The sequence below is a fragment of the Artemia franciscana genome, chromosome 13 (genome assembly GCF_032884065.1).
Source record: "Artemia franciscana chromosome 13, ASM3288406v1, whole genome shotgun sequence".
Taxonomy (NCBI): domain Eukaryota; kingdom Metazoa; phylum Arthropoda; class Branchiopoda; order Anostraca; family Artemiidae; genus Artemia; species Artemia franciscana.
This window is the reverse complement of record NC_088875.1, coordinates 44,450,984-44,476,429: the sequence shown is the minus strand read 5'-3', so window position 1 is coordinate 44,476,429 and position 25,446 is coordinate 44,450,984. Positions and strand designations below refer to the sequence as shown.

The 25,446-nt window shown below is 35.2% G+C and overlaps 1 protein-coding gene across 3 annotated transcripts in view; it reads left to right on the top strand.

Moving 5' to 3' along the window:
• Positions 1 to 25,446, top strand: part of LOC136034979 (beta-1-syntrophin-like) — a 69,709-nt gene that overhangs the window by 40,189 nt on the left and 4,074 nt on the right. For all 3 annotated transcript variants that reach the window (XM_065716542.1, XM_065716541.1, XM_065716543.1), the window contains 4 exons: positions 8,282 to 8,505; positions 12,500 to 12,741; positions 16,719 to 16,939; positions 20,386 to 20,585. In XM_065716542.1, the coding sequence (XP_065572614.1) occupies positions 8,282 to 8,505; positions 12,500 to 12,741; positions 16,719 to 16,939; positions 20,386 to 20,585 (887 nt within the window). The remainder of the gene's footprint in view (positions 1 to 8,281; positions 8,506 to 12,499; positions 12,742 to 16,718; positions 16,940 to 20,385; positions 20,586 to 25,446) is intronic.

Below are 25,446 nucleotides of genomic sequence, written 5' to 3'. Positions count from 1 at the left end.
TGGATGGGTGGTAATCAAAACTTGAAGCAAATGAAAATCATTCAACTTAATTACTGAGTTAATTCATTCAGAAGTCTAAAAAGGATAAATTACTTTATCGAACTGTTTATTAGTTTTTCTAAGAATTAATTTGAATATTTGGATTGAACCCTAAGGATATAATATATGATTAATTATTTGAAAGTTCGAAAATTATGAGTCATGGTCTGGGACCAGGGTCTAAATAGGGCTTACAAGAGGCTTAATAAGCGCAAGGACTAATAGGGTTTCTGGGCCCTTATTGTATCCTTGCTCGTTACCCAGAGTATATCTTTTGTTCGTCTCCGCTGCTTTTGGGTTTTTGATCTGGTTGTAAATTCTTGCGAAAAATCTGCGAAAATGTTAACGCAGTTATTTATGAGTTTTCTTGAACAATAAGCATTTGCAGCCATTTACTATGTAGTTTACGTCTTGATAATCGAGTGTCTATTTTTTTACTCTTTATTAAGTTTAAAATCTGTCTGGTGCAAAGCTTTCACATTTTTTTTCAACTACTCTAGAAGTAGGATGCTATGCAATACTCCAGAGGGTAAATAATTTGCATACTTCAGCCGAAACATTTTTGCATACTCCAGCAGAAATATAATTTCCATATTCCAGTCAGTACGTAATTTGCATACTCCTATGAGGCCCTATCAACCAGCTGTTGCATCGTAGCAACCAGATCAAATATAAAGCTGGATTTTAAGTGTATCCTATACTAGTAATAAAGTCAAATTTAGATAGAGACCTGTGTGATTATATCTTTCTCATCACGTTTTTATTTCATAAGACATACTAGCAAAAAATGAGTGATTTGTTTACACTGGAAGTTGATGGTGGAGTTGACAGCAGCAGCAATGATACAAAGATAAGAGTACAAAGTGTAGCAGTAGAAATTTGAAAAGGATGTTGACTAAGCCTTGAAAGGGATGGTATGTTTGCCAGATGTTTGATACCTTGAGCAAATTCAAATTGGAGGATCAGTTATGTTTTGCAGCAAAAATTAGTATAATGCATATACATAGACTTCAAGATGCTTTAAATGCAATTTTGAAATAAATTGAGGACAATAATTTGAATCAGTATGTGAATAAGAGTGATATGTATATTTTATTGTAATTTTGAAATAAAAATGTTTCTAAATCGAAAATGTTTTTCTTTCTTGATAGATATTTTTAGTACCAGGTCTGTGCTTCAACTGCTGTAATAACAAGAGAATCTGGTTTCTACGTCATCGCTGTGAAGACAATGGCTACTATGGTTATAAGCCTACTTGTTTTTATTAGGCTGTTACAGAATGTGATTCTTCATTAAAACTTTTACTTTACTTACAAAAGAGGAAAGGTCAAACATTCAAATTTGTGTAGAGAACTTGTCCACTATCCTAAAGCACTAGCACTTTTTACAAATGCCAATGCCAGCTTTGAAGGAATTTCACCATTGATAAGTGAAGAGTCGGTGAAGATACGTGAATTCTTTGCAATATCTCGCTGATTGGTGATTATATCAGGACCAATTAGTTTGATATTATCTTTACTAGTTCCCACTTTTTTCACTGCCGAGGCAACAGAACTCATAACCCGTTGCTTTTGTAAAGGAAGTATTGCCGAGGTGACAGAGACTGTCACATCAGGTGCTGTAGCAAGTACCTTTTGTGAAATGAAATTGGATGGGGCAAACGTTTATCTTATGTCCACCTTAATGTTTGGTGGTAGCAATTAGGCTATATTAAACATCTCTTGATTTATTTTCCCAACTAAATGTAATTCACTAGTTGTCGCCTTTGTAAGTGTATTTGTAGAGTCAGTGACTGTCTTATATTCATATCCATTGGCTGAACCCCTCAATTCCTTATATGACTTTGGTGTCATCAACATAAGCCGTATGTAACTCTTTTAATTTGATATATTGTTGTTAGTAATCACCAATGTTTCATTTATGTAGACACTGATTTGTCTAAATAAATTATGCAATTATGTGTATTTGTAGAGTCAGTGACTGTCTTATATTCATATCCATTGGCTGAACCCCTCAATTCCTTATATGACTTTGGTGTCATCAACATAAGTCGTATGTAACTCTTTTAATTTGATATATTGTTGTTAGTAATCACCAATGTTTCATTTATGTAGACACTGATTTGTCTAAATAAATTATGCAATTCACAATTTTTATAGGATAATCCACCAGTGGGGCTTTCATATTCAGATTTCTTGACTGCCACTTGCAAATCTATAAAAATGGAAGACAAATCCTCGAAATAATCTTCATTTGAATGAATTTACAAATGGAAGTTTTCACAAATTAGTTGTTGTGGGTAGAATTGTTCATAGGAATCATGTTTTTCACTTACATTAACTTTTCCTGCATTGAAAATATTTAAAGATGAAGTGATTGATGGACGGAATTCCTTGTGTGGTAGACATGCCATTTTAGTCTTGGAGAAGAAATCCGTTTTTGATATTTTCTTTCTTGTTCCTTTGGTTTTTTCTTCTTTGACAAGAGCGATGTCTTTCGTTTCTGACCTGAGCAGAGAGGGATGAATGATGCAGCGTTTCTCGACCTTTTTAAACCTTTTCCACTTTTTCGAGAATTCAATCGCTCGCCAAGGCACTGGATCTGAGATTTCCAGAACAATTTTCTTTAAATTCTTTCCAGAACCCCAATCGTGTAGTGTAGAGGATGCAAAATCTGCAGCAGTTGGTTCAATGTAGTTTTTAGCCAAGGTTAGTGCAGAGCTAAGCAACCTAGCAAACCAACTGCCAAGACCATAGCCCGACGTTGATGAATGGCCTTTTTAATAGTTCATCCCATGACCCATTTGTCTTGGTCCAAGAGTAGCAACATAGTAATCAGTATCAGGACAAATGAATGCAATTATTCTATTAAATATCCCGTTATTGAATGGGTAGAAAATGACATGCAATACAGGCCAAACCTTTTGTTATTCCTAAAGGGTCACCTAATTTAGTTCTTAATATTAACTGTCAGAGTTCCAAATAAGAAGTGTTTACAGGGATGTATTGAAGGCTCCTTATATTAATCATGGTGAATGTGATCTTGAGTGGTTTTCATGGTAGATGGTATTTACCAAGTGACATATGCGATCGCAATTTCTGTCGGTCTGTCTTTCTGTCCCGGTTTTGCTAGTTTGGGCACTTCCAGATAAACCACAATGATGAAATTTGGCAGGCGTATCAGGGACCAGACTAGATTAAATTAGAAATAGTTGTTTCCCCGATTTGACCATCTGGGGGGGGGGCCGTTAATTCGGAAAAATTAGAAAAAATGAGGTATTTTTAACTTACGAACAAGTGATCGGATCTAAATGAAATTTGATATTTAGAAGGATCTCGTGACTCAGAGCTCTTATTTTAAATCCTGACCGGTATTAAGCCTCTGATTTTCCTTTTAAATCAATCTATTGATTCTACAATTTTGCTAGAGCTCATGCCATATGAGTTCTTGGTTCTTCCGAACTCGTCACAAGTGCCATATGAGCTCTTAGCTCTTGTTCGTTCAAGAACATGTGGGAGGGGGACATTGCTATTGCACATTCTCAATGTTAAAACGAATGAAACGTAAAGGAATATACATCTGCCCGAGGAGAAGTTTTGTGTATAGTCGAAGAAAATGACATGATCCATGCCACTGGTGCTTCCAGCACTTCTACCATTGACTATGTTTTGTTTAAAACCCTGAAGATCCTTAGATTATTATTGAGAATAATTTTCTCATTGTCAATGTGAGAACTAATTTAGATCTTGCCCTGTTCCATTGAATAGTTAAATTGAAAGGTACCATTTTTACGAGCAAAGATTTTTCTATTGACTACACGACACAAATCATTCATACTAGCAAATTTTTTGAATGATAGTTTGGTGAAGAGATATTCACCCGAGCTGAGTAATTCTGCCCATTCCTCGGTAAGGAGTGGCCAATAATGTGGTCTAAGTTTTACATAATATATATGACCTTTTCTCAGGATATCATATGTATTCTTAAGAATACAATCGACAAGATCAACTTCATACATCGTCAAACTTGACGATGGGAGAGAGTTTTTTCCAAAAATCACTTGTTTTATTCAAATCGTTGCAGGATGGATCAGACATTGGACATGAATGTCATATAGAACTTATTGGGCATTGTATTTATCTTCAACTGCTACCCAAGAATTAAAATCAGAGTTATATCCTCGCCAACGAACAAACAACTATCTCTTGCCCCTGTGTGTTCGACTCTTTAATATTTTTTCTATTCGATAGATTTCACCATTATTTTTGACTTGTTGAAGTTCATAGTCATAAAAACCATCAATAATCTCATCATATTTGGTGTCCTGTAGACGATACAAGTTTAGTAAACACGTTGAGACTAAACAGACTAAACAGGTTTAGTGTCTAGAATCTTGGCACTTTAATAAGTTCAGTGGACCAGAAGTAACTTCCCTCTTCAAAAACGTTATTACTTGAACTGTACTGATTAATTTGAACTGTATCACTAACATCGAATTTTTATTCTTCTTCACTTTCTTATCACTGGAATATTGTTTATTAAAAAGTTTCAAGTTTATCATGATCTCCTCAATGAATTTCCTGAGGGAAAACGTTGGACAGAGATTGATGGGGGTGCTGATTGTAAATTTGCATGATTTTATTTTAATCTTCAATAAAAGCAGCAGTATTTTTCGATGTACAATATCTCAAAGTTAAAAGTTGAGTAGTTCTTATCAATCGTTCGTCCATTGCAGCATTTGAAGGGCTATGAGTATGATAGAGCATTGTATTACATTTCATCAACACCTTTTTTACATGTGGATTAACAAATTCACTACCTCGATCGGTTTAATTTTTTTTATAACAATCTTGCTCAAGAATACTTTCTAGAGCATTAGCAACTTTATCGCTTCTCTTTGACCGCAATGGAATAGCATATGCAAAGTGATTAAAGACACTGATTGCAATTAGAATATATGTGTAAGGTGTATTGTGACGCCTTAAGAATCTCATTTAGAGTTAAAGATATGTTTGCTTTTTGTGCAGGGTTAAAAAGGCTTTAGTTTTTCCATAATGATTACTACGAAGCCTATGGTTTTGATGTAGAGTGTAACTTGGTTCATTCTTTAGATAATCGCTCACTAGCTCTTTTTTAATGCCAGTGGCTTTAGAAAGTGTGGTGGGGGAATATAGACTTTCCACTTCACCAATTTTTTCATAGTCACGTTTCCAAACTTCAACCATTTTGAAAGCAAACATATGGTGTAGTGTCTGCTACCTTATTGCTTACTAGTCGGTGGTTGTGTCGGCGATGAGTTGATATCATGACATATTCACTTTTGTCTCATCACCACTTGTGTCATCAAATCTTTGTTTCTACTGCTAGTAGCGGTAGGTGTGCCAGTATTTTCCAAGATTGATTTAAAATCTTCTTCTTGCGATTTTTGACTGTTGTGGCTATGCTCCATTAATCTTTTTATAATGTGTTTATTAGTAATAAGACTTTTCGTGAAGTTTAATGTGATTAAAAATATATGATAAGGTTCTTAACGGTTTGAAACCTTATCATATATTAATTCAAGGGTATTGTAATCTTATTCCCTTTACTATCGATTGGAATGTGTCCGTTTTTCATTAGATATGTTAAGAGTCTTTTACTTTCCTCTCAAAATGGCTACGACAATAGGTCCCCAACACTTGACAAAACATTTGATAATGTTGAATCTCCCTCCTTTGGCTGCGTTGCTATTGTTCCTGAATATTAAGGTGTTTTCTTTTTATCAGTGACGCTTACATTGACCGGTGTCACGTGATAGGGTTTATGCCTGTCCCCTCGTCGAAGTGCATCTTAGAGTAAAACATTTATCGTCGGCAATATTATCATTTTAATAAATTAGCTGAGATTGTCCCCAAAGTGTTCCATTGGTGAAAGGGCGAGGTCTATTGGTGTCAATTTGTAGGGTTTAGCCATTTTTTACAGGAAACTGTTTACAAGTCCTGCAATTATAGGCACTAAAAGTGTAAAAAAGCCACCACCCGCTTGGAGATGACGTTTTCTTTAAAATTTTAGATCTTTTCCATTGTTTTTGTTTCTTGCTAGGGCACGTGCAATGGAACAATACTGCTTTCTCTGTTGCTTAGCTACTTGCAATTCAACATTGCCCTCCGTTAAATTTAAACAAAGTTTTGATATGATATTAATCAATTCTTGACATCACCATACTTGAGTTCGGCTTTCCTAAGTACCGGTTTTGAACTGCTTAGGACAGAAAATAAATGTCTATTTTCATGTAGTTTCTCCAGTTTTATAATGGCAACTATTAACCTTTTTTACTGTTCACTGGAACATATACGGTAATTTCATTGTCAAAAATATATGTGACCACACGCAAATCCTCGGGTGTATTCTGATGGAGATATAATAGAATATAACCATAGAGTTTATTTTTTTGCCTAATTGTATGCTGAAAGTAGAGATTTTGGAGCACTGGGATATATTTGTTTATTGACAATTATTAGAGAACTTGAATCACGAACACCCCTGTAGATGGTATAGTTGGTACATTGCAAAGCAATTGTTCTCATACATTTGTTCTGATGAAAGAGTAATATTGGACAGTAAATAATTGTAGCATCTCCTGAGACCATTGTTCAATGGATTCAGCTAAATCATCAATAATCAACCAAGAATTTGGTTCAATAATGTTCAACACGTCCAGTCCCAGTATGAATTTAGTGTCTGGTGCAATAGGTTCTATTTTATCATAGGACTCTTGCCTAACACTATATTAATAGTAGATCTATTTCTGGTTTTCCAAAAACATTTTATTGCGATTTTGAATTATTTTTTTTACAAGTGCAGTTTCGGCCGATATTGTTGGACCACAAAGAAACGATCTGAATGAAGTTTTAAGTTAATTCATAATACTCTGACTGTTGTTGCTGTCGTTAGGTCTTTAACAGGAGGAATACCACTAACTGTAAAATGCAGTTACATAATGAAATTAGAATAATACATATTTTCTTTTAATTTAATAAATATAAAACATTTTTAATCAATTTATAAAAATATCTCATCAATGGTTAGAAAACACTTTGAAAAGGGTCCCCCTGAGGGCACGACGGCCGCTGTGGCGAACGAAGGCCAGATCCCCCCCTCTCGGACCAGCAGCGAGAGTGAGGAAGCAAGTGAATTATACAAGATTAAACAATTTTTGTTTTAAAGATATGAAAATATCTTGAAACTACAGCAACAACTCTGCCTAGTGCACATAGAACATACTGCCGAGATAAAAAAAAAAACCACCCCCACCCTGCTACTACTGTAGAATTCAAATGATTTTCTCCAGACCGAGACGTTGTGTATATTGTACACATACATCTCGATCTAAACTGAGGTATTGCCCACGATTTAGTACCTTCACACCGACCTCATATACATTGTCTTTATCCGATATGGCTGATGTGACATTTTTCTCTACTCTAACTTTTCAGTTTTCATATTTTAAAGAACGAATTGCCATGACTTTCGCTTTTGAAGCTAAAGTACTTTCCACACAGTTACTATAAACATTCATATTGAAATTGTCTTTCACACTGTGTGTATGCACCCCTTGCAGACGTATTTGATATCCTCATTGTAAGTTTGCACATAGTACACCTTCGAACCCGCAAGCACATTATGGGAAATCAAGTCGCTCCCCGGCTCGGATATAATATAATAGAATAATTATTCTTGAATTGATTACTAATTTTAGATATATACAATTTAACAGAAGTTAGCGCTGAACATTTCTAAAAAAGGATATAAACCAGAATTTTATCAAATTTTGTTTCTGAAGTTCGGTTTTTGATTCCTTGTATTTTCTTGTATATTCTAAGTAAGTTCTGCTAACTACAAAACCAGCTGCATTTTTTGGGAAATACTTTTCAATTTTTCTCGGGGGATGTTCTCTTTACCAATTTTGCGGGGCGAAGGAATTCCCCCTGTGTGTATGTATGGCTAAACTAATGCCAAAGTACTACAAGGATATTGTTGACCTTCAGTGGGAAAACAATGAAAATTAAAGTTCAAGGTCCTATGTTATTATTGTACTATGTTATTATATGCTCTTTATTCTATCCATTTCTTCTTGTTTTTTTTTTTTTTTTTTTTTTTTTTTTTTTTTTTTTTTTTTTTTTTTTTTTTTTTTTTTTTTTTTTTTTTTTAGTAGAGCCAGTCAATAATTGTTTAGCAAACCCGTGATATTTTTTCATTTCAGACAGTCGTGTGATAGAAATACATTCCCCAGATACCGTGCATTCCTTATTTTTACGTGCTCAGAGTACCGCTGAAGCGTCGTTGTGGTTTAACGCTTTGCACACGGGATTAGCCGTGGCTGCCAGCAAGGCATTGGCTGACTATTGCCACGTTCTTGCAAAAACTTTGAATACTTCCGTCATTTCAACATGGGGCTGGATGGGAATGATGTCCAACCACCAAGAGGTAAGAATTATTTTTCATTTATAAAGGTGAAAAACATGCCAAATTTCAATGATTTCCCAAATTAAAAAAAAAGACACGGTAAGGATAAAAGTTTGGCGATGAAATATGGCTCCTATTAGAATTAAAACCACCAGTCAATATATCCGTACCAAGCTGAAAATTAGCAGTGTTAATCAGCGTCACCAATCACTTTCGACATCATCTTCATCATTTTCTTAAATGACATTAGTGCTAATAAACCCCTTCTGCAAAGACTGCAAAAGGGGGTTAAAATATTATTTAGGTAATAGTGTTAGGAATTTCGGAATAAGAAGTTACTAACATAAGTTACAGTTTAGGAAATATGCACAATGTAGCGTTGAATTAAAACAGTAACATTGCATATAACTATACCTAGAAGCAGCAGGAGGGGCTACGATTTTTAGTCGCTTTTCTGCCTCAGGAAGTTTTCTGATCCCTCCTCAGAGGGACGGCCCTTTGTCTATAACAGTAGCACCTCAAAAAATATAGAAGTGAGTATTAAAGCGGGAAAGCTTCGTCAGCTTTAGGATTTTACTCGGAAACGCAAGGCGCTATTTATTTTTTTTTCCTCGGGACCAAATTGACTTTCCAGGCAGATTGGTTCTTTTAGCCTTTCTGCCAAACTTTGTTCTTACAAATTGCTTCTTTAATCGATTTCCCTAGTTCCGATGAATGATTGATAAGCGTTAAATGCTTAAATGAAAATTTTAGTAAAGCGTCTATCTGTAAATGTTTTTTTTTATGCCAAGGTATTGACGAGTGTTGGAAAAAAGGGGGAGGGATAATTTCCACTTGACCAAGGCTGTATCCAGTGGGGGGGGGGGGGCTTATGGGTTTGAACAACCACCCCCGCGAAATTTTTTTCTGACTCGTAAAAACGTAATCTAAATGTATATTAACAAATTTTGTCGCGTTTTTTAATTTTTTTTTTTGTGTTAAATTGCCTGCAATGAATTTAGCAAGTTTCTTCAAAGTTACAAATTTTGTTTTAAAGTTACAATACAAATAAGGAAAAGTATCATGTTTGTATGAAATATCACACACTTTTAAGGATTCATACTTATATTATAAGGATTCTCATTCAGTTTCAAGCCATATTGTGTCGTTATTTTCTTTAAATTAAAGACTAAGAATGAACTTGGTAGACACTACGAGGAATTAAGTTTGAAAAAAAGAAGATTCTATAAATAAAACTAAATAGCGACTAATATTTGGATATAGCTCAATTTTGCGATTTTAGTGGAAACTGGACATAAATTTTTCTACCTGTATAACCAAAGAGGCTGCTTATATTTTTTCGCTCTTGTAAGAAGTCCATTTTGACGCCCAGACCGCGTTCAATACACCACACTAATTTTTCTCGTTCGATAAGCTATTGCAGTCATTTACAACAAGCTCTGTTGAACGCATGGTTTATGTAAGGAATTCTGTTTTGGTATCCTTCATTGTATTTTTTTGTTTCAAAATGACCTTTAGCAAATATTGGCAACTAAATTTTTGTAGTCCTAAGACTTATTTGTTGTACTTTTGAATTATGACAACACTGTATGACTATAGCGATTTTTTTTTTACATTGAGACATTCGTACATGGACATTTTCTTGCTTATAACTTTCACTAAGAGCATTGGCGACTTTTGTAATTTGTGATCCAAAATTTTGCCTTTTTTCACTTGACTTTGTTGTCCGTGACTTATTGTGAAAACCTTCAATGACATAAAATATAAAGTGACCTTATGTAATCTTGGATATACTAAGGGACGATCAAATAAATATGTATTTGGTTTAAATATATTTCTTCTGTATCTGGTGTGATAGAACAGCAAGAACAAGAATATTTAGGCATATAATAGTAACAGCCACTTACAGTGAAATTTCAAGATTTCGACACATGGGGTATAAATGATTATGAAACCCCCCTCCCCCCGTGTACATTCCTAGGTGATATACATTACTGTTAGAGAATAGTAAGATCTTGATGCCAATGAGGGAAGATAAGATAAAGATACATTTCTTAGATAACTTCGAAGACCACACTGCCTTTCCATGACGAAAGTAAAACAGTTCAAAATAGGGATGAAACCTTTTTATTGACAGTGGACAGATATAAAATTATTTAACTGGATATTTCGAACACATATACAGTGTTCATCATCACCAGAGTTTTACTGCTGATGATGAACACTGTATATGTGTTTGAAATATCCAGTTAAATTTTATATCTGTTCACTTTCAATAAAAAGGTTTCATCCCTATTTTGGACTGTTTTACTTTAGATACATTTCTACTGAAACAACAATCACAAATAAAAAATGCAGAGTGTGTGTCCCTGGTCAAACCAATAATCCTTTAACTGCAAATTTGTAAATCAGCGTACCCTATTATTAAAAAAACAAAAACAAAAGAGGAACCCAAGTCAAAACACTGAAAATAGAAAAAAAGGTTAAAGTACTAACACAACTTAAAAAGACATTAAGCGTAAATAAGAGCAAGCAGTAAGAGGGGAGGGGGAGAATTGGCTATTAGCTAGGGCCAAAATTTTAATAGTCTCGCCGTCTAAACATTGCCCAGAAAAGCTATTTCACAAACTAGCTGGTAGGAAATTTTAATAGCTTCATATTACAATGAAGGCCAAAATTTTAATAAGCTAGGGCCAAATTTTTCCAATAACTTGTATCCAAGTGTTCATGGAGACTGGGATTTAGGAGGAAACTGGTCCAGTAGGTACGGGTTTAACCTGACTGAAGGTCAAGATATCAGAGAAAGTGTCTCGAGTCTGGCAATTAGTTAAAGTGAATGTTGTAGAATTTAACGAAGTTAGGTTCTTCTCTCCTTTGAAGTCCTCTTTTCTCTCTTCATTCTAATGAAGTGCTGTTCCTAATTGCTGGAACAAATTTTCTTTGCATTATTTCTGCAATATAAGATGGGCTTTTCCTTGTTTTCTTATGCAAATATAGCAAACCTATAAAATTTATTTCTGAAATAGATGGTCTAGCATCTTGGGAGTGATGGCAAGCTCAGATCAATTAGAAAAAAGTTTTCCAAACCCTACCAAACACCAAAAAATAACACTTTTATGTAACATCAACAATAAAATGTATTGATTACTGTTGTATCTTTTCTAAGCAGCCTTTTTTTTAATCATCCTAGAAATCTCAATTCATTTAAAACAAGCTTGCTGGACTCTACCCAATACCAAAAATAATATAGTCATTTAACACCAATAATGACAGGTTCTGATTTCTGAAATACCTTTTCTAGGCAATGCTTAGACGGTCTAATTCTTCCGGGGTGTTGACAAGCTTAGATCAACTAAGCAGAGTCTGCCACACCTTGCTGACAATAACCATCCTGGAACAACACCAATAATAGGTATTGGCTTCTTAAATACCCTTAAATACGTTCTGAGCTATACATGACTTGGGAACCACATCATGTTGGCAGGAAACCTGTCAACGTTACCAGTTTGTAGGGAGCACAAAAATAAGACTATCATATAACATCAACAATGAATTTCTGAAATACCTTTTCTGGGCAATGTTTAGACGGTCTAGCATTTGAGTTTGTTGGCAAGTCCAGATCAACTAAAAAAAGTTTACCACATACTACTGATAGTAACAATCCTAGAACACGAACAGTAGCAGGTTTTGGTTTCTGAAATACCCTTAAATACGTTCTGAGCAATGCATGACATAAAAAAAAGACGAAACCAAATGTGAGAAATTTTCAGCTGGTTAATAAAGGAGCCAATGAGTCAGTTTGCTTTTTTTGTATGTATGTATAGCCAGTGCGGTCTCGGGATGTATTTAAGTCAAGGGTTTGGACTTTTTCTTTTTTGTAAGTCATGTATGCCCAGTGTGGTCTTGGAACGTATCAAGCTTATCCACTGGCTCGAAATTATCCTCATTTGGTTTTATCTTTTTCTTAGTATTTCTTTTCCTTCTTTGTGTTTTTGAAATGAAATACCTCTTCCAGGCAATGTTTAGGCGGTCCAGCACTTTGGGACTCTCTGCAAGTTCAGATCAACTAAGGACACCGCTTAGGAAAGGTAGTTTCATGGGATCAGCTTCTGAACAGCAGAGTTTTGGCAACGAAAATGAATGGACTGCTGCATTTGGAATAATAACCGACAAGGATCTACTCCTCTATAGCTCTGTGCCATGGAGTGTTGATGGTTTGAAGTCCCATGCCGCCAGATTGCCTCTAGTTATGACAAGGTTGGTATTTGTTACATTTATGACATTTTCAGAATGATTTATAATACTAAGTAGCTAAAGAACGAGGGTATTATATTGAGCAGGGGAAAAACTTTCGATTATTTTAACAGTTAAAAGTATTTTGAAGCGTTCCAATTTGATTATAATACATAGATTTGCATGATTGTGACGTTAGCGCTTTTCTGTGAAGCCCCAAGATTGAACTTGGCCGTTTTTTTTTTGTGAAATTTGCATTTTTTGTAAAGTAGTAAGGTTTGCCAGTCACCCTTTTGCCTATAGTTACAAGAATTGACCTCCGTATTTTTCCTTGAAATTTTTATAATTTGTTTCAGCACTTCCGTCTGAAATTGTAGGATTTGACGTCTGCATTTTGCAAAATATAAATCCTTTGACGTCTGTATTTTTTAATCCAGAATTTTGCAAGATTACGTTTCGGTACTTTTTTTTTCAATCAGCATTTTCGCTTTAAAATAAGCTATAATGAATATTTAGATCGGTATGGGAAGAAAGAATTATGTGTTAACCAAGGGTTACTTCTACGAAGTAACACATTAAGGAATTAGATGTATGGATGAGCAAATATTTAAAAAAAAACATTCAGGTTAAAGCAGTCTTCTCGCTTTAAAATAAACTAAAGAATCATTATACTGATGAGCTAATGTTGGTTATTTTAATTTTCTTTATTTGAGAAACAAGGCTGTACCGCAAAGAAAATATCCAATATGTGAATTCTATCCGAAACGTGGGTTCCTTGGGTCAGTTTCATTGTTTTAACGGATTGTTAGCCATAGAAACATTCACTTTTTTTTTAGAATAAATTATTAGATTTGTAAAATAGTGCTCTCCAATTTTCCCCTGATTATCATTTGAAGCTGATGGTCTCTGTAGTGAACCTCATTTCTACAAAAAAAGTGCATCTCTAAATTGGCGAAGTAAAACTTTATAGCTTTTGCTGATTGCTTTACATTGTGACAATGCTGTCTTGGCTGAGTGGTTGGCGCGCTGGCGTGGGAATTCTGTGTCCAAGGGGCAGGAGTTCAATCCCAGTTGTGACCAGTTATTTAGTTTGGAAGGGGGGTCAGTGGCGTGACTCTGTAAGCTCAGCCAGAGTCGATCCAGCTCTAAATGGGTACCTGGAGAAATCTGGGGAAGGTAAGCAGGAAGGGCGTGTGAAAGCACAGAATGGTTGGTCCCCAACCCCCCATTGAACTTCCTGGCTGAATGGCCGTGAAACGGAGATCAGCACCGCCGGTTTGGACCTTAAGGGTCTAGTGCCGTGTTACTTACTTACTTTACTTACAATTCTGTCTTAATTTGCATTTGACATTGCTATGGAAATTTTTAAAAATTTAAAATGATTTGTTCGTTTGAATTTTTGCTAAATAGTAAATATTACCTTCTTTAAAACAACTTAGTAAGCATCATCACGGAAAGTCAGCTTTAACACAGCAATCGTTTTTGGCAATAGCCTATTCATCGATTATGGAAACCCTCCTTTAAGTTTGCTATTGTATGGAAAGGCTCATTTACGATTTTATTGGGAAAAGTTTCTTATTGAAGGATAACTGGTCTTTTTTTTTGTTTAGCCTTTTTTCAGCCATTCCTTTTCCTCTTTTTTATTGTTTTCTGCATTCCTTCTCTGTTGGTAATGTCCTTCGAGTCCTAATTTTATAATTACAACCCACGTATATAGTTCCATGCATATTTTAGCTTTATATATGTGCATTATACTTATAATCGTCAACTGTCAAATTAAATGCCATTTGTTCAAGAGAAGGATTGTAAACGGTAATCTTGAAGACTATTGGGTAGCTGATAGAGGGTAGTTCCCGCTAAGTCTTAATTTTCTCTAGTCAAGACGAGCGTCGTTCTTTGAGTTCTGCAACGTTTTTTTTTTGTATCCTTTTCTGCAGCCTGTTCTTTTGCTCTTTTCGCTAATTTTATGATGGTGCAATTTTCAGATGTTTTAGCTTTATATGTCTGCATTATATTTATGGTCGTCAATTATCAAATTAAATACCTTTTGTCTAGCAAAAGGATATGAACCCGATATAAAGGAGTACTTACAAACAAAGGGATATAAAGGATATAGTACCCGCTAGAACTGAAGATTCTAGCGGGTACTCGCTAGAGAGTAGTTCCATAGCGGCTAAGCCTTAATTGATACCAGAATAAATCAGCGCCATTAGCAGAATGCTTTGGACTAGACCTTTCTGTTCCTTTTCATTTATCCGAAATTGTGCGGCAAAATACACTTTACCGAAAAAACCCTAGAAAGTTCAATGTCGATTAATGAAGATTGATTATTAATATTCAAGACGCAAAACTTATTCTTGGTGAGCGAAAGCGGTAATTCCCAGCCAATAACTAATCTGATAACCTGAAGCATCACCGAATAGATACCAACTTAATATGAAGCGTCGATGTGTTTCCAGTAATCACAAAAAATTTTTCATTTTTTCTTATGCCTGAAGCCTTATGGCAAGCAAGGATTTGTCGTTATAGAGATTGTATTTAGTCTGGTCTCAGGAAAACGTGACGAATTTTATATTGTGGTAAATCCGATCGAACTTAGGGAGGCTAGGAGATCGAATTACAACTTCCATTATTTTTTTGTTGGGGGGAGGGGGGAGGGTGAAGGGACTTAAAATTTTTTTTTTGGAAGAAAGGGCGAAAAAATATTTCTTTTATTCGTTATAAAATATTATTTTTTATGCCTATCGTCCCGACAGGCTCTTTGGCTAGTCGATAATAAACATATTGCTGTTTATAGTAGGCTAATTTTATCTAAATTAATGTAAAATCCTCCATGACTTTACTTTTAATAATATAAAACAGGGGTGGGGGCATAAAATCTAGTATTTGGTAAAATGGTCGTTTTTCTTTCATTCATTTATTTGATTTAGTTTAATCTTTATCTAATTCGATATATCTTTCCTTTCTTTACGAAGCCGCTTGGTGTAAAGAATTTATTCTTAATCTGCAGACTATATATTGTCTGAACATGCTGTATTAGTATGCTTAGTTGTGCTGATTCAAATGATGTTTTATTGGACTGTTAATTGTCATGTTTTGGTAAAAAAAAAAAAGTAGAAAAAAATCCCCAAAAAAGTTGCAATACAGAATAATTTTTTCAACCAGTATTATATATTTAAAACTAAAAGCGAGAATTATCAAAAACAGTGTTAAACAATTTGTATGATGAAAGAGAGAACTGAAACGTTGACCAATTTAAGCTTATAAATATATTTTTATCTATAATTCATTCTATTTTCATTTTATTTCATTTATGTGTTTACTGGATGGGCTATGTTGGTTGCGTTGAAATAGTGCGTCAACAACATAAAGGAATTTTCTGGTCTTTGGAGAAACTGGATTGTGTTTTTTAACAACCAGTAGTGTAATTCTGTCAAATTCTGGGGGGGGGGGGGCAAAGTTGGAGGCAACTTCCAAAAATCAAGTGAAAATGACTGTAAAAACTAAAGAACTAGCCATTTGGTACCATAAAGGTACTATAAAAGTACTATAAATGTATTCTATAGTACTATAAAGATAAATTTGTACTAAAAAAAAAACTGATTTGTTTCTGTTGATGCTTGAATTATGCAGGTTTATCTTAGTTTCGACAAGATTTTAAAAGAAACTAAATTTCAGTTGGGGTGGGGGAGGGGCGAACTGGGGTCTGGGAGGAGGGAGCAAACCGTGGTCTGGGAGGGGCAGTTGCCCCTCCTGCCTCATAGAAAATCATGCCCGTGATAAAAAAAAAGCGCGTCATTTTGTAAAAACACACATGTCTGAACATTTAACTAAATTTAAAATTGGTCTGGGAGGGGCAGTTGCCCCTCCTGCCCCACTACAAATTATGCCCGTGATAAAATCGCGCGTCATTATGTAAAAACACACATGTCTGAACATTTGACTAAATTTAAAATTGTTCACCTTATATATTTATTGTCTTGGCTAATTTTCATTTTTAGGCTTGTCAGCTCAAACCCAGGAAGTCCCACATCTACATTGTTACTTAATGCACTATCAAGCAATACGAGCTATTCTAAATTCACTTTAAGAACTGGCACCTCACGCGGTGTGATTCAGAGACATTTCAGAGTCGAAGCTGGCCGAGAATTGACCAATTGGTGCAGGGCTATTGTTCAAGGATCCCACAATGCTGTTGAAAATCAACGGGAGTTTCATTGGGGTAAAAATAGGAAGTTTTTAGAGTTTATAGCCAACTTCTAATCTTTCTAGGTAGAAAAAACTTGTTCCAGTTGCTGGCGTTACGGATTTAGTATTTCCAGTACTTTTAGTGTGGCGATTGACCACACGCTAGTTTGATTACACACGAAGCAGGCCCTCTACCCCCTCTTAATTTAAAAACTATTTGAAACATTTCTATAATTTTAAATCTTTCTTTGGCAAAACAATTGCAAAAAAAGCATATTCAGTAGTTTTCGACCAAATTCTTTTCCTCGACTTAAAAACAGTTATCGGTGAAATCCTGAGAACAAAATTTTCAGTTCTTTTTTAGATCAGATGTGCTCTAAACCAATTATGCCGATTGGTGGGGCTGTTACCAGACCTGTTTTACCGAGATAAAACAGAACTGGTGTGCACACTTATACAGATAAGTTATTTACCAATAAATTATAATTCTTACTTTAAAAAAAGTAGATACATGATATTATGAATAAAAACATACTGAACGTTCAATAGCTCATTTGAGGTGTTGACAGTGCTCACCCTGTGAACACCCAGCCTACTTTCGTTCGTAATAGGAGATGATCCTGTTTTATGTTCGTTTAGTTCCCATTGTTTTCTTTTTTTATTTTGGAGCTTTTTCATTGGTTTTCAAATCTGCAAAAATTGTGGAAACCTCATTAAGACCGGACTCATATGAGGAAATATAAGCAAATATTTACCTGAAGATTAGAACGAAACTTAGTGAAAATTTATAATTTAGAAAAATCCTTTAGAAATAAATATTGTTGAACATTTCTAATTCTAGGTAAATGTCATGAAAATTATAGTTAGAAATGGAGCTTTCCAGTACTCTGGACAAAAGCGCTCTAGAAAATTCCACATACTTACTTTGCCTTGCATATTCAATACTGATTTAGAGAATTTATAAATAAAGGGCAGCCCTTTATTTGAAGAGCCTTTAATTTTTTGGGCTAGATACAACAGTTCGTGGTAATGGACTGTAAATAAGGAACGACATGGGTCAATTGTAACCGAAGCTTTAAAAAAGGAATTTGATATCAATACATATATCAAAAGAATCGGCTTATTATTCTGATTTCAAATATATAAGATTCATTAAGCTTAGTATTACCCATAGAAGGCTAGTAGCCTGAGAAAATTTGCCTAATTTTCAAAAAGTGGAAAAATGATCCCTAAAAGTCAAGGGATGTTAATGAAAATCACACCATCAGATTCAGCGTATCCGAGAACCCTCCTTTGGAGGTTTCAAGCTCCTATTTGCAAAAACGTGGAATTTGCATTTTAACCCAGAAGAAAGATCATGGATGTGTGTTTGTTTGTTGTTGTTTTTTTTTTCCCCAGGGATGATTGTATCGCACAAATGGGAGGGTTGTTGTCCTAAAACATCGAGAGAGGGCTCACTGGAACAGCAATTAAAAGTTCTAGTCCCATTGTTACGTGAACAAGAAGATGGGAGGGAAACTAGCCCCTTTCCCACGCATTTTTTCCAAATTCGTCCGATCAAAAATTTGAGATAGCCATTTTGTTTAGCATAGTTGAAAAGTTCGTAAAATTATGTGTTTGGAGATAACATGACCCCCTTCAGTCTATTTGATGCATTTAGTGTTTGTTCTTGGAAAGTATGCAGACATTTGGGGGGGGGGGATTTTGTGCCTAAGATGGGGTTTTATGGGGATAATTTTCAGTGTGGAGGGAAATTTCCGAGGGTGAACTTTCCAGGGGATATTTTACACTGCAGAGATTTGACAGAATGCTCATACGAAATCCTCTTTATTTGTCTTTGTCTTTGCTTATTGATTTCTGCATGTGAAGATGCTCCGGGGGAATTATCCGATGAAAATTTTCTGCGTTTTTGGATTTCCAGGAAATAATTCCATAGAAGGGGGATTTCTGGAGTGATCAGAAAAACGATTAGAACTTAGTCTTTTTCAAATGAAAGTATGCTAAGGAGGATTTTTCTGGCTGAATCGTCTGCAAGAAATTTTACGGAGAGGGGGGGGGGGCAGAATTTTCAGGAGCATGGAATAGTCCAGAAAAAATTTTACGAGGAGGGTTGTGTTTTAGGCGGGAGGAACTGTCCAAAGAGGAATTTTCCGTGAGGGGAGAGAATGTTTCATGGAAGATGAGCCAGACTTACCGGCATTTTTTGAAAAATGATAAGAAATTACAGTTTTTTCAACTGAAAGCAAGGAGCAACATTAAAACTCAAAACGAACACAGATAATTCCATAGATGAAGGGGTTGCCCCCTTCTCAATACCTTGCTCTTACGCTAAAGTTTGACTGTTTGTTTCAATTTTTAATAACGAGTCCTGAGATACAAGGGCCGTTTAATTAGAACAGGACTCTTTTTTAAAGTGCTAAAAACCTTTTTATTTAATCAGGGTTAATACCATAGAATAACTGATATGGGACCGATTTTTTGTCTTTGATATTTTTTCGTTTGTTAACGTACCAAGGACATCAAAACCAAAGCGTTTTATGTTCCCTGGCCAGATCTTATTCATACCTAAAAATTCTGGTTTTGCTTAATTTTTCTTTTGTCTGTTTGAAAATTACAAAGATTTTACGGCAGTGCCACATTTTAGGCACCGACACCGCATTGAACTACTAAACTAAACATGAGCATAAAGATACTCCAGAGCCATTGCTGGCGCATAAAGCGTCGAACTGACATTTCAGTTGCTGGGCCTTCTTACAGTGACAAGTAGCAAGCTTGTTGCCTAACCTTGCTGCGGCGGTGTTCGAACCCTGGACCCTGTGTTGCCGAGCTGAGCATCAGTCCACTGTGCTACAACAGGATACAATACTAATTACATACTAATTACAAACATACAATACTAATTACAATACTAATACTAATAATAAGCAAAACTAATTTGTAAATTTTTAATGTAACCGATTCATTTCAATCAGATTTTATTTTTAATGTCCTTGGTACTTCGACAAAAATACTGGCATTGCACCAACTAGCTTTGATGCTATAAATTGACAAATAAGCAAAACTAATTTGTAAATTTTTAATGTAACCGATTCATTTCAATCAGATTTTATTTTTAATGTCCTTGGTACTTCAAGAAAAGTACCGGCATTACACCAACTAGTTTTGATGCTATAAATTGACAAATAATTATTGTATGTGCATAACGATGTTGTTCGAAACAAATTGAACATCAATTTTGTTTTGCAAAGAATCAAAGAGCTAGAGACAAATCGTGCAATAAATTTATCCCGAAATCTTACCCATTATGATTAGATGAATGAATTTTTTAGTTCAAGCATTTAAATGGTGCTAAACTTTTATTTACAATTTTTAGACGATATTTCCTTTCTTTTACGTTCTATGCTTCTTATTCTTCCGTCAATAAAAATGTACTTCTAACGCAAGCATCGTTTTCCTTCTTGTAATTTTTAATCTTTTTAGAATGTACGTGGCGAGGACAGCATTGCCACCTATCCATTCATCTTGACAAGGGTATATGTTTGGCAGCTGATGATGCACCGTCCACTCAGTGCAGTCCTCCTCGAGTAATGTGGCAATATTCTTTTGAAAAGTTGCGAATTACTTCTGATGATGGTTTGCGGTTGATGAAATTTGTTTTTTATGGCCCAGATGGGGAGAAAGTAAGTCATTTGAAAAAAAAAACAGACAAATTGTCATTTTTTGAGCCTATGATGCTCATATTTTCATTAAATGCCAAACAGTATTGTGTAAGACGTTTTTTTTATGCTATACATTTTTTTTCCAACATTTGCACTTATTAAAGGGCACCACCCAAAGTCAAATGAGTAGTTCTGTAGTATCACTAAAGGAAGCCGATCTTAATTTTTGGTTTCAACTTCTACAATAAAAATTTCTGCCTTTTTGGTTGTTCTGGGGTCTAATCTTTGCTATAATTCCGATATAACTAAATTATCTCTGACCCTCCAGAGCCAGGAATGGCACAAAGAGCGTCTACGGCACCTCGCCAGATGTATTGGAATTGACCTGTAGCCTCGACGTCCTCCCACTTTGGTTCAAGAGACCAAAGCTCTATACAAAGGGAGTGGCCAAAATACTTCCGTATCCTACATTTCAGAATCCCAGTTATTATGGCTCCAGCGAGCTTCTGTAATGCATTTGATAAACTACTACTATTAACAACTCACTGCAGCACCAAGCCGCCTGAGGCAAACACAGCTACGCACGATTATCCTCCATTACAATCTATTCAACGCCTCCCTCTTTATACCCTCTTAGAAAGTTACCATTTCCCTTAAATCTATCCTTACGACATCCTCCTTTCGTTTGGCCCCAGACGGTTTGCCGGAAAGGACAATATTTGGCATTCTGTCATCCTTCATCATCAGAACGGGCTCTAACCATCTTAACTTTTCTGTCAGTATAGCCCTAGAAAGCGGGATTGAACCACACTTTTCACACAGCCTAAGGTTTGGGATACGCTCAGCCAGTCTGGTACCCAAACACATCCGTAGATAATTTCTTTGGAAAACTTCTAGCAAATCCTTACACCTAAAGTGTCGCAAACTTTTCCATTCTCCTCTATATTTTTTCCTGTAAATGTATCCTAGTTTAGCGCATTCCCAAAATGTTCTGCCAATCTCTCTTTAACTATTTCCTTATCACTAATTGTTGCCAGTTCCTATCTTTAACTGGAACAAGTCCAGATTGACTGCTCCGTCTCAATTTATTTACATACCATATTTTTTTTTTTACATACAATATTGTTATTTATATTGTTATTATTATATTTATATTATTATTTATATTTAAATTTTTTATTACATACAATATTTTAATATTTTAACTTCTAGCTACATCGTCTAGATTTTGGCAGTTTTATCCATGTCCCCCTTCACACCTTCTTAGTTCATATTTTAATGCTTTCTCCACTTTCTTTTCATTCCTCTTATTTTCATATGATATATCACTCAGATAATTCTTGTACAATCCCCTCCACCTCTCTATTAAACATAAAGCATTTTCAATAATACAATAATATTCCTAGCTGGCTGACACAGTCATCGACTTCACAAACTATTTCCCTAAAATTATTCATTGATCTTCTACGTTGCCAAATTTTAGACTCTCCAGTTTAGTGTTCAACCGTTCCTGGAGTCTACCAACGTCATTACCTCCCGGAAGGTAGTTAACCCTTCCTAAATTTCAGCTTTAAATTCACCCTAGATACTTCTAGATGACGGTCTTTACTTTTAACATCAATAACAACCCTCCTATATACCCTAGTATCTTATATTTATCCTTCCAGTCTTCGGTTAACATTAACATAACAAGGTTAGTTGTGTTACCATCATGTGGGTACCATGTTAACTTCTGAACCATTTTATAACCAAAAACTGTATTGATTGTAATTAAATTGCTATATATACGAAATTACATTAGTCTGTAGCCATTACTGTATTTTTCTACACTAAATTTGCTTAGACTAGGATATCATCATCTTATTTCTACCGACCTGAGTGTTAAAATCTCCTAATAAAACACCATATTTCTACCTGGGTTTGCTATGATTGATAACCTTCACTTTTTAGTCGTAAAATGAGCGACTAACATTTTCTTATACCTTCCTAACCTAAACAAGACTTAGCAGCTTCCTTAAGTGCGCTGACGGATTTCCTATGCTACCTGGGGATGGAGGATCAAGCTTCACTTCCTAGAACTCTAGTACCACCGCAGAAACTTCCAGACTTAGCTTGCCCCTTGCTCCCATCTAGTGTCAGCAATGGACTTCAGGAATTTAATAAAGAAAGTAAATAAGTTGTTTTCTCCTCTATAGTTTTATACCTAAATCTCCTCTTCTACTATACCTAAATCATCCCTGGATATTATGTCAATATTATTTAAGTTTTCGGCTTCTTCCCTAGTACTGAACAATCATCAAGGCCAATACGGCCGTGACGGCTCCTACTCAAGCGATAATTGCTTCAAAGCTCTTTACCCCCTCCCATTAATTTCCAATTTCCTTTAAATCCTTCCTCATGACCCATACTACTCAATTTGGGGAGGGATTGCATCTCGTTGGCCCCAGACGGACGGCCAAAAAACACAATATCTGATATTCCGCCATCCTCCATCCGTAAAACATGACCTAGCCATCTTAACCCTTCTTTCACTATAGCCATAGAGAGGGGTCGAACCAAATTTTCCGTACAGAATTCGAAGTCTGTTGGTTGCAGTATCAGTAAAGGAAGCAGTTCTTTCCTTTGTTAGTTTCCTCTTCTATGATTAAATTGGCTTTGTTATTGTCAAATTCTGACAATCACTCTAAAATTGTTAATTATACCCGGGGGAAGGGGGTGCGGGGTTTTAATTTCTTCCTCTATACCATAGTTGTGTACTTTCTTTTTTTCGAATATCCAGCTGCATACCCTAGCTCCTTCATGTTGAGTTTGTTTAAGAGATCATTGATTAGATTATTATTAAGAAGACCAAGTCACTAAGGCTAGGAATAAGTGAAGATGAAAAGGTGACGCTGGGTAACGAAAAGATTGATCAGGTGGGCAGCTTCACTTACCTTGGTGGTATTCTTAGTAAAGATGGTGGGAGCAGTGAAGATGTTAAAAGTAGAATAGCCAAGGCTCAGGGTGTTATTTCACAGTTAAAAAAAAGTTTGGAAGAATAGGAAGATAAGTCTGCAAACCAAGATTAGAATATTGGAAGCTACAGTGATGACAGTGGTCAAATATGGCTCTAAAGCATGGGTGCTTTGAAAAGCGGATGAAAATTTTTCCAGAGAAATTGCCTACAGATTGTTCTGGGTACCCGGCTGACTGACCGTATTTCAAACAATAGGGTGTACGAAAAACGTATTTCAATCCCGCTTTCCTTTTTGGTCAACCTAATAGGGTTAAACGGAAAGTAGATCGTCCTAGTCAGAGGTGGGAGGTTGTCATATTAAAGATTTAAAGGAAATGGGAACTACGTGGGAGGGTGTAAACAGGGAAACAAAGGAGGAGTGTGCGTAACTGTATTGGCATTAGGCTGCTTAGTACTGCGGTGAGTTATCTTAGTAGTAGTAGTAGATTAGATAAAATCATGTAATTTCCTAAGAGGATGGGGCTGCCTTCTCTAGGTTCTTCCCTAAAAAGTAGAGACGAACACTAATAAAAGAGTAAGCTTAGATTCTTAAAATAGGAATTAGAACTAATACCACCACTGGCAGTACAGCGTTGCCCAACAGAACTAGATAACTTCACAAAAAAAAAGGTTGATTTCAATTTATGAAAATTTTAATTTCAATTAAAAGTTTTAAATTTATTTTGCTTTATTCTGAAACTTTTGAAAGTAGGCCTATTCTTTTGTTTTTAAACAGTCGGAAGTTAAATATAAATTGTTGCGGGTAGGCAGAATATAGGCAAGGTAAAAAAAAAACACACACAAACAAGCATATTGTGCCCTTTTCGCAAAAGTGGTTCTTTTTATCTTTGGGTAAAAACGAGGAAATTTTTATCTTTGGGTAAAGATAATATAAGGAAAAATTTTCAACAGGTGAACGGGATAGAGAAAATCCGAATGCTGTGACAAAGACTTCCGCTAAGCTTCCCAGTAGAAGAAGGCTTAAAAAAGAAGAAAAAACTGAGAAAGAGAAACATATAAAAAAAAAGCCACCATGAATAAAAAGTTGCCAAATGGGCGTTGATAATAATCAGAGAACCAAAAACTCAATCTGGAAACCCATGATAATAATAAATAAAACTAGAAATCAAAAGAATAAAACAACGAAAGCCGTACATATCTTTATCTTATGTACCTATCATATAAAATTACTTTTTTCATTTAATATAATTATAATGACGTTCTGTAATACCCTAAGAAAGCCAAATACGAAGATCTTGAAAAAACAAAAAGAATTTGAATTAGAAAATTATTTCTCTACAAAATAATGAATTTCTTTTTCAATTCGCTTGATTTCTTTGTTCCAGTAGTTTCTGTGATGCTATAAAGGTATAACAACATTGTATTCAATTCTTATATATATTCTACTATCGTTCTTTTTTCATGGAGTAGCTATTGTATATATTAGTTTAATTTTTTATTTTAATTCTTTCTTTTTTTATTTTAGATATCTTCTTTTTTCTAAGCTGTTATGGTTTAGATTCTTTTTTTATTCTCCTTGATGAAGATGCATGGTTTGTATACTGGTGAAATATTCATTTGATTGTTCTTCTTTTTCTCTTCTGTCCACAGACCCGTCATTTGTTGAGTTCTTCTTTGCTTTTGAAAAAAAAACACCCTCTCACACAAAAAGCAACTGGATTTAATAATACCAATAAAATATATTCGAAGTTTTCATGTCGAATCAATTCTCTCTGTGGCTTCTGATGCAGCTGATTCTGTGTTCAACTTCGGTTTACTTTACCGCTTAGGTTACTTTTTTTTCTCTCCAAATGTGTGGGAACTTGACCACAGTTGACCAAGTTCAGCATAAATGGGGCTAAAGAAAATGTTACCCATATTCCTGTT